The sequence below is a fragment of the Perkinsus marinus genome, assembly GCF_000006405.1.
Source record: "Perkinsus marinus ATCC 50983 genomic scaffold scf_1104296932410, whole genome shotgun sequence".
In the NCBI taxonomy this organism is placed as follows: Eukaryota; Perkinsozoa; order Perkinsida; family Perkinsidae; genus Perkinsus; species Perkinsus marinus.
Window position 1 is genome coordinate 262884 of NW_003215453.1, and position 16276 is coordinate 279159.

At 38.7% G+C, this 16276-nt stretch overlaps 2 protein-coding genes across 2 annotated transcripts; both read left to right on the forward strand.

Annotated features, from left to right (window-relative positions):
* Positions 1–697: 697 nt before the first annotated feature.
* On the forward strand, positions 698–5602 carry Pmar_PMAR022301 (hypothetical protein; the record flags this gene model as incomplete). Its single annotated transcript, XM_002785514.1, has 8 exons — positions 698–781; positions 1582–1658; positions 1778–1881; positions 2865–2979; positions 3031–3088; positions 3647–3833; positions 5375–5469; positions 5513–5602. The coding sequence occupies 8 exons, from the start codon at positions 698–700 to the stop codon at positions 5600–5602; spliced, it is 810 nt and encodes a 269-aa protein (XP_002785560.1).
* Positions 5603–6539: 937 nt separating this feature from the next.
* Positions 6540–14551, forward strand: Pmar_PMAR022302 (RNA helicase, putative; the record flags this gene model as incomplete). The annotated part of the gene is made up of 17 exons (XM_002785515.1): positions 6540–7105; positions 7237–7309; positions 7873–7965; positions 8010–8128; positions 8666–8785; positions 9223–9379; positions 9481–9551; positions 10123–10264; positions 10465–10527; positions 10694–10825; positions 11528–11644; positions 12041–12157; positions 12270–12403; positions 12877–12979; positions 13030–13141; positions 13420–13533; positions 14458–14551. 17 exons carry the CDS (start codon positions 6540–6542, stop codon positions 14490–14492), a joined length of 2268 nt encoding a protein of 755 aa, XP_002785561.1. The 3' UTR covers positions 14493–14551.
* Positions 14552–16276: the final 1725 nt, after the last annotated feature.

The window sequence follows — 16276 nt, forward strand, 5'->3', positions numbered from 1 at the left end:
ACATTCCGGACCTCTTTCTAACCGCATATACTTCTTCACCGGACATGCCAATACGATCGAGAAATCCTAGACGATGGGATCAGAATGAGTGTTGATCAATAAGTATGTGTTCAAACGCAACGTTAAGTTTCCATCACGGATTAACACGGGGAATTAGAGGAGGGCGTGGGGAAGACTACATCAAGCTCCGTACCCTCGGTGATGGAACGGAGGTTCCTCGGCGTTGATGGGTGTCTTAACTCTGCCTGAACATCATGTGGCCGATACGATGGCTAATTGACCAACTATGTGTGGTTCGTGAATATTTCAGTTGGCGTACATTCAACTTGAATGATTCGAGTTACGACAGTGATTCTTGTGGAACAGTTTTGCCCGCGAATGTCAACACGCTTTAAACGATGGAGGATGATTTGGAAAGTAAGATTGCAGTTTAGTGAAACGCTCGGCTAGTCCAATTAGAGATGTAGTAGGACTTAACTCATTCAGTAGGGGGAACGAGGAACTCCCCTCACTAATACGGCCAACTAGTGTTGAAATTGAAGTTCCTATTATCGCCGTTTGTCGATACTTCAGTTAGGCGCAGGTTCGAATCCCACGGACGTCATTTTTAACGCATTTATTTTTTGCTGACATTCCACACATTACTAACCCGCAGTAATTGATCTTGTTCAAGACTTCAGTTGTTCTCGCGTGAACGATGACTGCTCCTCTCGATGTCCATGGTGTATTCATTGGCATTGATGGTTTTGAGATAAGAAACACGTTAATGAAGATGCTCAAAGTGAGGCTTTGACGAACATCCTTTTCTCGGCAAAGTCGATTATAAAGAAACTTTTAAGGCCAAAAAAAGTTTTTTTTTTCTCGGGAGAGCAAAAAATTTTTTGAGAGATTTTTTTCGGGGAAAAAATTCTTATTGTCTGGCGTGGTCGATGAATTCGGTAATTAATTTTGCATCTACGCAGTGTGATAAAATATGGACATAGTCGACCACATGTGTTGCTGACAATATCAAGGAAATTTTGGATAGTTCTTGTTAGTTTCTGTACACTACTAGTGTATTCTCCCGACTCGTATATAAACATCTATGAGGAACTATTAAGCTCAACTGAGGAAAGCGAACGTTTTTTTCCAACACTGCATCTGCGTGCTAATTTCGTACGCAGACCCAAATTATGGATATATACTTTATTTATATTTTATGGGGTATTTATACCTCAAGTGAAACGGGAGGAGCTTCGTTGAATTGAGTACATTGGCGTTTCACAGCTCGTTTTACGTGAAGTGGCGTCGAAATACGCGATATTATTCGCGGTGATATGCAGTAGTCGTGAAATATATTTCCCACTGGTATTTTTCATATCACTAGGGCCGCCCGTGAAACTACATTAAATCAATTATATTGAATATTCATGCATATTCATTTAATATCATTATCGGAGTTTCGCGGCCCGTTTTACGTGAAGTGGTGTAAAACTCGGTGAAAAACGCGGTGATGTTTGCGGTGATATGCAGTAGTCGTGAAATACGTTTTTCACTAGTGTTTTTCATATCACTAGGGTGGTGAAACTCCATTGTATTCAGGAGTTCCCAGGGGGTATTGCCGGGCGTAGACTCCTGAGCTTTTTCGAGAGTATTGAGCACGAGAACTGGATGCTAAGGTGAATCGTCTATTATCATATTCGATATGAACGAATTGCGCTCTTTACGGTACGGCCTTTACCGTTGCAGAACTCAAAAAGTGACTTTGGTTTCGATATTATATGGTCCTTGTTATTAGAGCCAAACTGAGATGGTTAATGCGGGGCTCGGGGGAGGAGGAGGAGGAGGAGCGACAGACGAATATTTTAGTGACAAGAGTCTGGGAACGGGATGAAGACCTCGGTAAGAATGATGATATGTTGTTAGAGTGTTGGAGTAGGAATATATGTAATCACTTTCCTCAGCTGCTGAGCTCATTGACTACTGAGAAGAGCTTATATGCGAATTCGGGTAGAAGTGTGCAAAAACTAAGATGAATTTCCTCAAAATTTTCATATTATCATCGACACATGTAGTTGGCCATATGCATATCACCTTGTACTGATTTCTCATATTTAGGACTAAAATAAATATCGTTAGTAAACACATTAATAGTAACTATCTTTATACGTTGGTAGAATCATATAACATTTTTGTCGTATGGAGGTAAATCAGTAATAGTTGATCATGCAGTTTATCAATGGAGTTTTACGGGCGGCCCTAGTGATATGAAAAACACTGGTGAAAAATATATTCCACGACTACTGCGAATATCGAGCTCTTCACGGAGTTTTACACCACTTCGCGTGAAATGGGTTGTGAAACTCCACTATAATGTGATTAATAGTATTATCAGCGATTACATCTATTCATAATACTTTTATATTATTAATGTTATGGTTTTCCCTTTATCCTCTTACTTTGGTAACAGCTGTATTCACAGCTGAACTCAAATTTCGTATTATCACCGACACATGTAGTTGACCATGTGCATATGTCCTTCCCCCGAAATTAGGGTGAAGTATAGCATGTGAAAGAGGTGAAGTTTTTGAGAAGTCACATTTTTGGAGTATATTCAAAATCAATTTGAAATACTGTATGAACAGCTGTTTTGATACTCTCTTTGAAGGTTTCGATAGATAGCGCTCTATTACTACTAGTAGGTGTGTGGTCAGCCACATATGTTGGTGCTAATACGAAAATTCGGAGGAAATTCTCGGGAAAATTATTGGTGGTTTCTGTACATTTCTACACTAGTTTGTATATAATGTAGCTCTGGAAATTCCTAGACTCAGCTGAGGAAAGCGAACATATGTATATTTCTCCAATAACTGTGTTTACTATAGGAAACGTGAAGGGAACTCAAACGGAAAATGAGGAGGAAAAGCGGAACGTGTTTGACGTCTCTGTGGAGACCAACAGTGAAGAAGTTGAGGAAATTTTATATGCGGAAAAAAGAAGGTTGGTATAATTTTTCACGCAAGTGGATGGATTATTTTGAGGTGTTTTCAGAGTTGAGTTTCCTGGGAGAATGATCGACAGCGTAACGCAAACGGAAGATAATAAGATGGTGAGTTGGGAGAGGTGTGGTATGTGGAGGTGTTGGAGTAGGAATATATGTAATCGCTTTCCTCAGCTGAGCTCAGGAGTTTCCTATACAGTGTTGGAGTAGGAATATATGTAATCGCTTTCCTCAGCTGAGCTCAGGAGTAACTACAGCTAATTGTAGAAGTAGGGTAGAAGTGTACAGAAACCAATATGGATTCCCTCAGAGTTTTCATATTGTCATCAACACATGTACTTGATCACAGTGTTGGAGTAGGAATATATATGTGGTTTTTTCGATAGCTGAGCTGAGGAGTTTCCAAAGCTAATTATAGAACTAGGGTAGAAGTGTATAGAAAACCAATAAGAATTTGAATCTATTTTTTTTCAGAATTTTTACGTTGATACCAACAAATGTATTAGAATATATGTTCGCTCTCCTCAGCTGAGTTCAGGTGTTTTTACACGATTCATAAAGTGTACAGAAAGCGATGAAAATTTGGCGAATTTTTTCTTCTGAATTTTCAACACATGTAGTTGATCATGTGCGTATTCTCATATACTGGTGGGAAACTGGTTTTAGGATGGTAACATTTTGGAAGAAAAACTAGAGGGAAAGGGAAAGGAAAAAAACAAAATTGAGCTGATGAAAAATGACATGGAAATTGAAGGAATTATGGTTGAGCTCGGGAGCGCCGAGAAATTGGAAAAAATTAACGCGGAAATGACAAAAGAATTGGAAAAAAATCGGAAAAAATTAGAAGAAGAATGTCGGCTGAACGCAGAGCTGAGGGAACGACTTGCGAGATGTGAAGTGGAGGTGGAGTCGGCAGAAGTTGAGGAAAGTGCGGTATGTATTGATGGCGAAAATAACGATTTTGAGGAGAAAACTGTGGCTGATTATGGAAAAATTGAGAAAAAATGTTGTTGTTGTGAAGATGAGCTATGGCGAGAATTGGAGAATGCTCGGGCGCAGTTGAGAAGTTATGAAAAGGAAATTGAGAGATTAAATTTCGCACTAGGAAGGAGTGACAAGATGGGAATTAATCGCGGATTGAAAACACGATGGAGATCTGGAGAAGGGCGCGATGTGTGGTCGAGGTTGTATTGCAATGCTAAAGAGCGTGAGGAAAAATTGAAAAAATCACAGGAAAAATCGAAAAAAAGATATAATGAATATTGGGCGCGCGCTTTTTACATATCGGATGATGGCGATGATTCGGATGGAAGTATTTGGGTTGATTCGAGGTGAGTTGGGTGAGGTGTGGTATGTGGTGGTGTTGGAGTAGGAATATATGTAATCGCTTTCCTCAGCTGCTGAGATCAGGAGTTTCCTATACAGTGTTGGAGTAGGAATATATGTAATCGCTTTCCTCAGCTGAGCTCAGGAGTTTCCTATACAGTGTTGGAGTAGGAATATATGTAATCGCTTTCCTCAGCTACTGAGCTCAGGAGTTTCCTATACAGTGTTGGAGTAGGAATATATGTAATCGCTTTCCTCAGCTACTGAGCTCAGGAGTTTCCTATACAGTGTTGGAGTAGGAATATATGTAATCGCTTTCCTCAGCTACTGAGCTCAGGAGTTTCCTATACAGTGTTGGAGTAGGAATATATGTATCGCTTTCCTCAGCTACTGAGCTCAGGAGTTTCCTATACAGTGTTGGAGTAGGAATATGTGTTCGCTTTCCTCAGCTACTGAGCTCAGGAGTTTACATATGAATTCGGTAGAAGTGTATATAAACTAGGAAGAATTTCGCAGAAAACATTCCTCGGAATTTTCATATTGTCATCAACACATGTAGTTGACCACAGTTTTGGAGTAGGAATAAATTTTGGGGATCCTCAGCTGAGCTCAGAAATTTCCGAGTTCACATGCGAATTTGGGTAGAAATACACAGAGAATATTCTGCCGTTTTTTCATCACCAACACATGTGGTTGACCATGTGCGTATTCAGGTTGAAGCCGTCGTTCCTTGATCGAACTCGTGGGAGGAAGGTGAGGTCGTGGTGTGTTGTGAAAAAGTCGAATTATGGTATGGCTCGCAGAGATGTAAAGTGATGTCCCTCCTCGGATACGCAAAAGTATATTGGATTTTCACGGGCGGCTGGGATATGAAAAACACTAGTGAAAAATATATTTCACGACTACTGCATATCACCGCGAAAAATGTCGCGTTTTTCACAAAGTTTTACGACGCCACTAATGACAATCTTAAACTATATGCGCTTTGATTATTAGAAGTCTTCAGAGTCGTAGGAATTTACGTCTAGCAATGTTCCTGTTGTGTGTATAGGAAGATTTCTTTGTTAGTTACCACGTGGAGCTTTGCTACCTCCGACGAACTCACTTGGCACGAGTACGAGGTGGCATTCGTCATCGAGTGGCATGTGGGACTCAATAGACTCGTGAGCTGACTGTTTGAGCTGTGGTGTAGATGGAAATATTCAGATTTGTTGTGACGTCACGAAGGTGATGAAGAATGAGAATTGTTCATGTTATGGTTTTTGTTGTGATAAGAGAATTATACACGAAGTGTAGATTGTACGAGTCACAAGTGAAAACGTTATTGACTTTAATTAGTCAAGGCTTGAATCAGTTAAGTTATGGTAGAGTTCATGATGAAAAATGATTGTGGTGAAGCTGTGGTGAGTTGTTGTTGTTGTTGTTGCACACGGAAGGATATTTAGTTGATGTAAAAGTGTTATATGGCCATATGGGGGAGTCGATCTCGGGGTCTTTGGGTTGTGGATATGTCGCACTAACTATTACACCAAAATTACTGGTAAGGTTGTGGTGTCCTGTGTTGGAGGGGAGAGTGATAGGGATGTATGTTGGAGGGGATTGGTGGAGCAAGTGAGGCGTTAGGGAATTGTAAGTATGCGAGATTCTAGATGTTGTGTTGGCGAGTTTGTCATCATGCATCCTCAATCGAGTTTTTGGTAGTTTATGAGTTCCGTTGTAAGCTACTGCCACTTTGGTGTAGTTTCGTTGGCCAACTACATGTGTTGGTGACAATATGAAAATTTGAGAAGTTATTGTTGGTTTATGTATACTTGTATACGAATGAGGAAAGCGAACATATATTCCTTTAACACTGGAACTGTTGGTTTTGAATAATGAGATAAGGCTAGTTATGGATAGTAACAATCTGGTATTATTCTGGTTTGTGTAAAGTGGGTGAATAATTACTTGCTGTTTTTGTATATGTTGTTTATGTTGTTTCTGTTGTTGTTGTTGTTGTTGTTGTTGTTGTTGTTGTTGTTGTTGGTGTTGTTGTTGTTGTTGTTGTTGTTGATGTTGATGATGATGATGATGATGATGATGATGATGATGATGATGATGATGATGATGTTGTTGTTGTTGTTGTTGTTGTTGTTGTTGTTGCTGTTGTTGTTGTCATTGTTGTTGTTGTTGGGCGATTTTACGGTTTTTCTATTAGTTTGTTGGTGGTTGTTATTCTTCCTCCTCCTCGTGTATGGATACTACCCCTCCTACTCGCGCTAACACTCCTGAATTAAACATGCTCAACGACTCGACGCTTAATAAGGACGAACACGATGATGCGGCTGCTGTGGTGGTTGTGGTGGAAGATTCTCTGAGGAACGGCGAAGAAGATATTTCTGCGCACGCGGAAGATTGTGGGAATGGTGGAGAGAAATGGGAGAAGGATGCTAAAGAGAAGTGGGAAAAAGATGGTAAAGATTGGGAAAAAGATGGGGAAAAATGGGAAAAAGATGGTAAAGATTGGGAGAAAGATGGTAAAGATTGGGAAAAAGATGGGGAAAAATGGGAAAAAGATGGTAAAGATTGGGGAAAAGATGGTAAAAATTGGGAAAAAGATGGGGAAAAATGGGAAAAAGATGGTAAAGATTGGGGAAAAGAAGGGGAGAAATGGGAAAAAGATGGTAAAGATTGGGGAAAAGATGGGGAGAAATGGGGAAAAGATGGTAAAGATGATGATAATAAATCAAAGTGGACTTGGGATTACGAGAAGAACAGTTGGGTTAATGCCGATGGGGAAGTCAGGAAAGAAGGAAAAAGGTAAAATAAATAATAATAGAGTTTTACGCGTTTTTAAACTCGGTGAAAAACGCGATATTCGCGGTGATATTTTTCATATCACAGCCGCCCGTGAAACTCCAATATTATAAATTTTACGATTTTTCTTTTAGTGATGATCCCACCGCGAATAAACAAGAACAATCTGGTCTGCAGACTTTGATAGAAAGATGGGGAGAAGGAGAGGTAAGAAGTTTTATTTTCTTATAATTCGATAATATGGAAAAATAAATTCTATTATTATAGTATTTTATTAGTAAATTACCAAATTATTATTACTATTTGTTTTTTTCCAACGTGGAGTTAATTTTTTTTATTTTTTTTATTTTTGTTACAGTCAAATTGCCATCGTATTTTTTCATTTGTTCTATGGGCATTCCTTCGGGAAAATTGGTTTTTATTTATTTTTTGTTGTTGATTTTTTTGACGATATTTCTCATCTTGATTTTTTTGTTGCCAAAACTGCCATCATATCAGCAGAATTTCAAAATTTTTAGAGTAAAATTATATTTTTTTGGGATAACAAATTTTCAAGTTCCTATGGTGAAGTATCTTTTTTTACTATTATGTGTTTTATATAAACATTGTTATTGCTGGAATCTTATTGTTATATGTTCGCTTTCCTCTGCTGAGCTTAGGAGTTTTCTCGCTAATTACGGGGGATTCTGCACGAATTTGGGTAGAGGTGTATGAAAAACAAGGGGATTTTTTCCCGAAAATTTCCTCAGATTTTTTATGTTTTTTTTCAGGGATACTGCCCAGTTCTACCAGAAATCGATTGGCAACGAATTTTGCCAAAATTTCCGCAAATTAATAAGGAATTTTACAGGGAGCACCCAGTGGTAAGAAATGTGATTGAAAAAAATTAAGATTTTGCATTTTTCAGGTAACTAATCGCAGTGAGCTTGAAGTTGACGTATTTCGCAAGAAAAATAAAATTCATATTGTTGCTGGTGACGACGTGGCGAAACCAGTGACGACTTTTGATGAGGCTAGTTTCCCTTCGTAAGAATTTTTTGGGGGGGAGGAAATTTTTTCAACGATTTTTCGGAAAATATGTGTGTTGGTGAAGATATGACGGAAAATTTGGAGTTTTTGTTGTTTTTTATGCTTCTACGCTGAGTCGTTTCTGTGATGTGGCTTTGGAAATTTCTGAGCTCAGGTGAGGAAATTAGGCTGGAATATATGGATAACAGTTTATCAAAATATGGTCATGATCATTGGAAGATACTCATTGGTTTTTGTACACTTCTTACTGAATTCGTATATAAACTCCGGAAATTTAGAGCTCAGCTGAGGAAAGCGAACAAATATTTCTTCAACACTGCTTCTAGTATGATGCTAGATAACAAGATTTTTTAATACTGGAGCTTCACAACTCGTTTTACGTGAAGTGGCGTAATATTTCATGTGAAAAACGCGATATGCAGTAGTCGTGAAATATGTTTTTCATATCACGGCCGCCCGTGAAACTCCATTGTATGATCTCGTAACGTTTACTTTTATAAAAAATGTGGAGTTTGAAAATTTATATTTTCGTAGATATTTGACCAAGAAGTTGCATATTTCGTATCCCAACGGCTCTCCTACTCCGATTCAAGCACAAGTGTGGCCAGTAGCTTTACAGGGTAGAGATATAGTTGCGATAGCAGAAACAGGCAGGTGAGATAAGAGGAGGAGGAGGAGGAGTGGTAATTGTAATTGTGGTGGAAATTTTTTTTCGTAATTTGAGGAAATTTTTGAAGAAAAATTCCGGGGATCTATCGGTGTTTTATGCACAAATTCGTTTTTTTTGTGTTTTTTTTGTAATTTTCCGTAGGGGGAGTTGTAATTTTTTGTAGTTTGTAATTTTTGTGGTGAAAAAGTTGTGCGGAATTGATGTTCGAGAGAAAATTTTAGAGAAAAAAATTTGGTGATTTCGTATTTTTTCGGGTCGTATTTTCCGTTTTTTTATTTTTTTTCATTTTGAAATTTGTTAAGTATTATCATATTATTGGTAATTTTTTTTCTCCTGATTTTACGATTCTTTAATTTGAATAGTTCTTCCCATTGGGACAGCTGCAGTGGAGTCCCGATGTTGTTGTTGTTGTTTTTCCCAGTGGAAAAACGTTGGCTTATCTCCTTCCTGCAATCGTCCATTTGAATAATCAACCACCCGTGACGATCCCTGGCGAGCCGATAGTGTTGGTGTTGGCGCCTACAAGAGAGTTGGCGAGTCAAATCGCGGAAGAGGTAGTAGTAGTAGTAGTAGTAGTAGTAGTAGTAGTAGTAGTAGTAGTAGTAGTAGTAGTAGTAGCTTCCCAATTCTCGTTTAGGCGTTGTATTTCGGAGCAGCAGTCCGAGATGATGGAGCTGAGGCATTGAGAGTTACGTATCTTTTTGGAGGAGTAAAGAAAAGGGAACAAGTAGAGCAGATGAATCGTGATGTGTAATAAAGGGAGGGGGGGGGTGGGGGGGGAGGCGTGAGAACTGAGATGAAAAGAAATTTAAATTTGAAATTTCCGTGATAGAGAATAATACTTGTCATCTTTATCTTCGTCAGTGTTGGTAATATTTTGGAATTTTGGGAAGAGTGGTGAAGTTTTTTTGTGAGTTTTAGTGGAAATTGTTGAATATTGTTAAATTTTAACGGAAAATTGTGGGGTTTTTTGCTAAATTTCAACGGATAAATGTGGAATTGTGGTAAATTTTCATGGAGAAATGTGGATTTCTGATAATTTTTTAATGGAAAATCGTCGATTTTTTGCTGAATTTCAACGGAAAAATGTGAATTTCTGGTAAATTTTCTCGGAGAATTCTACTTTTGTTGAACTCTCACGGGAAAGTGCGGATTCATGATATGAGTCAGTTTCTGGTAAATTTTTACGATTTTTACGATTTTTACGATATTTACGAAGTTTTACGAAATTTTTACAGATTATTTTTACGTGAAATTGTGGATTTTTGCTGAATTTTCCGGAAAATTGTAAATTTTATGAAATACTTCTTGTAATTTTCAGGCCTGATATGATCGTAGCTACTCCTGGGAGGTTACTTGACATGATGTCCGACGGCGGCGTCTGTTTAAGGAGAGTTACTTTCTTTGTGGTGGACGAAGCTGATCGAATGATTTTATTGGGATTTTGGAAACAAGTTAAAACGGTAATAACGGGAGAGGAGGAATTGTGTACAATCGAGTTTCACTCGTTTTACGTGAAGGGGCGTAAAACTCGGTGGAAACGGTATGTAGTAGTCGTGAAATATGTTTTTCATATCACTAGGGTGAAACCTCAATATATGCAAGTTTTGTGAATTTTTCGAGAATTTTCGAGAAGTCGAGTTTTGACTTTGGTATTATTCAGATATCCCAGCAGATTCGTCCGGATCGACAATGCATTATGTTGAGCGCGACGTGGCCTGAGGAGGTGAGTTGGCGAAGGGGTGGTATGGATGTTTAGGATGAAGTGGCTGTGTAATTATTTATGTATATTATAAAACGTAGATGTTTCCGCGACCGATAATGAAATTGTTTTCCTTGGAGTGAAATGTGTTTTTTTTCATATCACGGAAGAAAATTGAATATTTGTGTAGGTGAGAGATGTGTCGTTGAAGCTGTGCAGAGAGGATCCAGTTCATATCAATGTTGGTGATATTTCGGATAATATTGACGATTCGGATCCTTATAATCGCGAGAAGTTGAGAACTGCTCGCAGTGTTAAACAGGTGAGTTGGCGAGGGGTGTGGTATAATATGCGAAATGGAAATTTTGGTATATACTCAATTACTCTTCTACTTTTTACTCGGATTCATAATTAGTGAGGAAACTTGTAAGCTCTTGATATATATTGCCACACTGGGAAGGTGATGAGTTCGATGCCGCTGTGTGTAGGAAATTATATGCGTTCCTCGAAGTGACAAGTTCTACCATCTCCTGAACGAGCTGTTGCCAATGTGTTTTAAGGACCATGATAATAAGAAAAGGGATACTAAGGTGAGATTTGGAGGAAATGTGGTATGGACGAATTTTTTTCATTTAATTTTTTGAAAATTTTAAAATTTTCAAATTTGGAATTGAAATTTTCGCTGAAATGGAATATAAGAAATTTCTGGAGAGTATGATGGTCGAATGTAGGTGGAAGCATTGACTCTCAGAGATTGAATAACGATTTTAGTGATTTCAAGTAATTTAATCGTAGTAAGATTGGAGTCTCACCTGTTTTACCTGGATTAATCATCAATCAGTGAATAATAATGGAGTTTCACCCGTTTTCCGCGAAGTGAAATGTGAAATGTGTTTTTCACTAGTGTTTTTCACATCACTAGGGTGAAACTCCAATGAATAGTAATCATGGATGAAACTCTCCTAATTGAGTCACTGATTTTCTCGGAGTGATTTTCTAGGGGAGTTTTTGGTGCATCGTGCAGGTGTTGATATTTACATCTGGGAAAAAGTCGGTTGATAATTTGGTGGGATGTTTGAGACAAATCGGGTGGCCAGCGGTGGGGATACATTCTGGGAAGGAACAAGCGGAGAGGGAATGGGTAGTAGCAGAGGAGGAGGAGGAAAAATTTAGGATAAATTTTCGGAATTTTCGCGGAAATAAATTTTCGAAGAGATTGGATTGGAATGAATTTTGATCATTTCGTATATCCTTTTGAGAAGAGGAGATTCACTCTGAGCTCTTTTGAGTCGACTCAAAAAAGGAAAAAAGAAAAAAAGAAAAAAAGGAAAAAGAGGGAAAAAAGGAAAAAAAGGGAAAAATTCCTTACGATTTTCGTGGGGAGTTGATATGTTTCTATCTAAATTTGCGTGTTTATAAGATACTCTATTTCGTGAATTTTCTTTGAAAATTCTGTTTTTGAGCATCTCGCATTGTGACCGATTTATTGTGATTTGGAAAATCAGATTCTTTTTATGATTTTTTTATTTCTTATCAGATTTTCGATCAATTTAAGGGTCGATTGAATACCGAGGATCATTCGAGAGCTAGTCGCGCGGAAGCGGTGATTCTCGTTGCCACTGATATTATGGCACGTGGAATGGACTTTGTTAGTGTAATAATGGGAGGGGTGAAATTAGATTTTTCGCTCTATTTTTGAGGACGTATAGTACTGGATGAATAAGTTGGGGAAATTTGGGTGATTTTTTGATAATTTATTCCGCCAGGTTCGTTATGTAATTAATTTTGATTTTCCGGAGTCGTGCGAAGATTACATCCACAGAATTGGAAGGACAGGAAGGGCTGGGCATCAGGGAAATGCTTATAGTTATTTCTCAGAGAACGATTTTTGGGTGGCTCGGTGAGTTGATCGTTGGTGGGATAATAAACTTGTTCCCTATATGAGCTTATGAGTAAAAATATAAATATTGTTGTTTGTGGTATGGGAATCAAACTCGTATTTTACTTGGCGGAAAACTTATGTGAGCAGTGAATATTTTGGCGTGTTTTATGTGATGTGGGGCAATTTGCGAATTGTTTTTAATTCATTTTCATATCGTGACTATCGCGTTAATCACATCACTTCACGTAAAGAGGGTGAAACTCCGTTGATATTATATGCAATGCTTTCCGATTACGGGTGGTGAAAAAGGGTGAAACTGCATTTACTACCGAATTTAGAAAATCTATGCTAATAATAATAACAGTGTATATACTAAAACACGATAATTTTATATAAGATTTGAACGCCTTCAAAATCGTATATTTATTGATATTACTAGTAATCTCTTCGAATCGTAGGAGGAGCATTTTTTATGTGTTTTTTTCGCTTAGAGAAATGATTCCACTACTGAGAGAATCAAATGTTGATATTCCACCGATGATGTTGAAGGTTGCGGAAGACCCTGCGTATTGGCCGAGGAACGCTAGGAAAAGCGTGAGCAAAAAATCTTAAATTTTGAAAATTTTTGGGAAAATTTTTTGTAGGGCTATGGTGGTTCGGTTGGGAATAGTTGGAAGAATGATGATGAATGTGGTAGAGGCGCGAGCGGAGAAAAGTGGAATTCGAGGAGCGGTGGAAATTGGAATGACAATAAGAGTAATAACAGGGGGGAAAATATGTGCATTGTGGCGGTGGAAAATTGTTAAAACGGTGTAGTTTTTCCGGGGGGGAGAATGGTAATTTTTTGTTATTCTGGGGCTGGAGTACATTTTAATATTTATGGGAAAATATGTGTTGGTGATAATATGAAAATTCTGAAAAAAATTCTTGTTGGTTTCTATACACTTGTGTAACTCTCGAGCTCAGCTGAAGGAAGTTAACGTAGATTTCGAGGAATTGAGGAAAGATCAGTTTTTATGGGGTTTTGGTTTCAGATGGCGGTCGTGGAGATTGGAAGAACGATCGTGATGGTGGCGGTCGTGGAAAATGGGAAGGAAGAAGTGGAGGAGGAGGATGGAAGAATGATGATAGTCGAGAGAGTCGTGGAGGTGGTCATAATAGGGAGTTGGTGATGATGTTGTGGTATGTGGACATTTTATCGAGAATAACTTGATAATTTTTATGTCTCAATATTCTAGATAACTATTGTATGAAATTTACGAAAATAGTAAAACTATTCTCATTTGAAACGTTAATGGATAAAGGGGAGAAAAATTCGGGGAAGGATTTGTAATGGTAACAGTTACAACGATTATTAACGATTTCTCAAATTGGATGCCAAAGTTTTGCATTTTTACGGTTTTTGTATTGTAAAAATCAAAAAGTGTAGCATTGTGTGTATCATTGGAGTTTCACTGGCGATATGAAAAACATATTTCACAGTTCACGTCGTGTAAGTTGGGTGAAGTCGTTTTCGGGCCCAGCGAGTTTGAAGTCTTGTTTATCGATTTTTTTCGTCGTTGATCGTAGTGTGATAGAATTTTTGATTTCATATTTCGATGGTGTAAATATGTAAATTTAGACTGATTTTTGTATTGTAGAAATCAAAAGATGTTTTGAGGGATGTAGCATTGGATGGTGTATTACTGGAGTTTCACCGGCGATATGAAAAAATATATTTTAGAGTTCACGTCAGGAACCCATTTAGCTTTCGGAGATAACGTTCCCCAGGGTTTGATAACAATGGGGAAGAATATTTCTGACGTGATGACATTTACATGGGAAACTGATTGAAGAATAGGATCCTAGCCATACGCGGAAAATTGAAAATGAGTTTCACCCGAGAACATTATAGGTTTCTGGATGATTTCCTGGTTCACGTCGCGTAAAATGGGTGAAGTCGAACTCTCGTTTATCGATTTCCTCCTTCGTCGTAGATTGTAGTATGGTAGAATTTTAGATTTTGTTTATATGTCGATGGTGAATATATATGAATTTTTATACAGATTTTTTTGTGAGCTTCCCATATGTAGGTAATTATGGATCCTCTCGAAGTACGTGGCAGTGATTCTGTCGTTTTGGTGATCGATAGGAAATAATTTAGGACGCGATGGCTACTTTCTGCGAGTTGTTACAAAGCTGTGAGTCTCTGATTGTTTATGAAGATGGAGTTGTGTTGGTTGGGCGGAGTAATGGGCTTCATGCGGAAGTGATATTCATGGAAAGGAGAATTTTATTCTGGATGATTGGAAATTCAGAGCGTTGGATAGGTTAGTTTGCAGAAATTTTTTTCTTTTAATCGTCAGTATACTCAACTGAATGTCTAGGACAGAATGTCACATTCAGGCGTTATACAGCGCAAACCAAACCGGTCTGTAGGTCACTGTCTTGAAGTTGGGAGAATGGAAGAGTTTATCAGCGAGTCTTAAAGTTCAAGAGGTATGTAGTTATCGTAGTAACGATCGATTGACAACATTTCTGAAGCATTCATTATCATATACTGGAGCTTCATCCGTGATATGAAAATGCTAGTGAAGAACACATTTCACATCGCGTAATACGCGTTTCAACAGCGAAAAACACGTGTGAAATGCTTCTGTTATACTATAACACATGTGGTGTTTTGCGCGTGTATAACGCGAAATGACTTTGCCTTTTTCGCTAGAATGGGAAGGCGATTCAGATTGAACGCGGAGACACTCGGCAAGGAGACACAGTTAGTTGGCTACGCCCGTATCGGTCTGTTGATGATATAGGAAATCAGAATTGATTAGAATTCGACGGCAGGTCACCAGCTTGCAAACGCAACATCGGCATGTTGTTTACAGAGAACCGAAGCGCCTAGGAAAACCCGATGCACGTTCGACAATGCTGTGCAGAGAAGTGCTGCTCTGGCTGAAGATGATTTCCGCGTCACCCAGAACGGCGGGTACGCTTGTGAGTCGTCGAGTGAAGAGGAATTAAGCGGGCGAAGGAAATTGATCTAAAATGTTAATTTTGCAGCAACCACAGTTTGTGGAACAGCAGCATGAGGTTCGTGACGCTCCCAGAACCATATTTTTCGTTCGTTCATCAGAAACTTCGGTCCCCGCTTAAATACAGGCCCACATTGATCCTGAGCCTTCACTACTCGACTCACCGTAGCTTGGTTGACCTGCTGAGCTCGAGCAATCTCCTCTTGGGTGTAGCGTCGACGACCGTCTGTGCCTCTCTCCGCATGCATCGCGCGGATACGCGCCCTATCTGCTGAAGTCAGGTTTTTGTTCTTCGACATAACCCAAAGTAATGAGTCATTACTAATGACAGGACGTGGGTGGTCATGGTGGTTGACGGCGGGGCAATTTGGGTGCTTCAATGGTGCCCTATGACCAAAATCCTAGGGTGTTTCAAGAATATGCTAAGAATATGTGTATACACTGAAAAACTTGCAGTACAACTCAGTTATTGCTTTTCAGCATTCCCAACATAAGTTATTAACTACGGCTGTAGTGCTGTCGACACTCCTACACATACTACTCCTTCCACATATTTTTCCACTTGTAGTCACTTTGTGCGTCTGTTTTGAATTTGTCGTTGGCTAAAGCCACAATATATAATGCAATGTAACATGATTTCTACGCTTTCTAAACATTTGTTTATCTTATTGTAAGATCGCCTCATTTGTTTCCTTGTAATCATATACATGTTTAGATTCAAACACTCGCGAGTCTGCACCTTCAACACCTTTGCATATCTTGCAGGATAACAACGAAGAGTATGAGACAACGGAAGTAAACTCAATCAACGACAGGGAAAACACTTATTCTCCACGGACCAGTGACACGTCGTTCGTTTTCTACTTATTTCGATGCA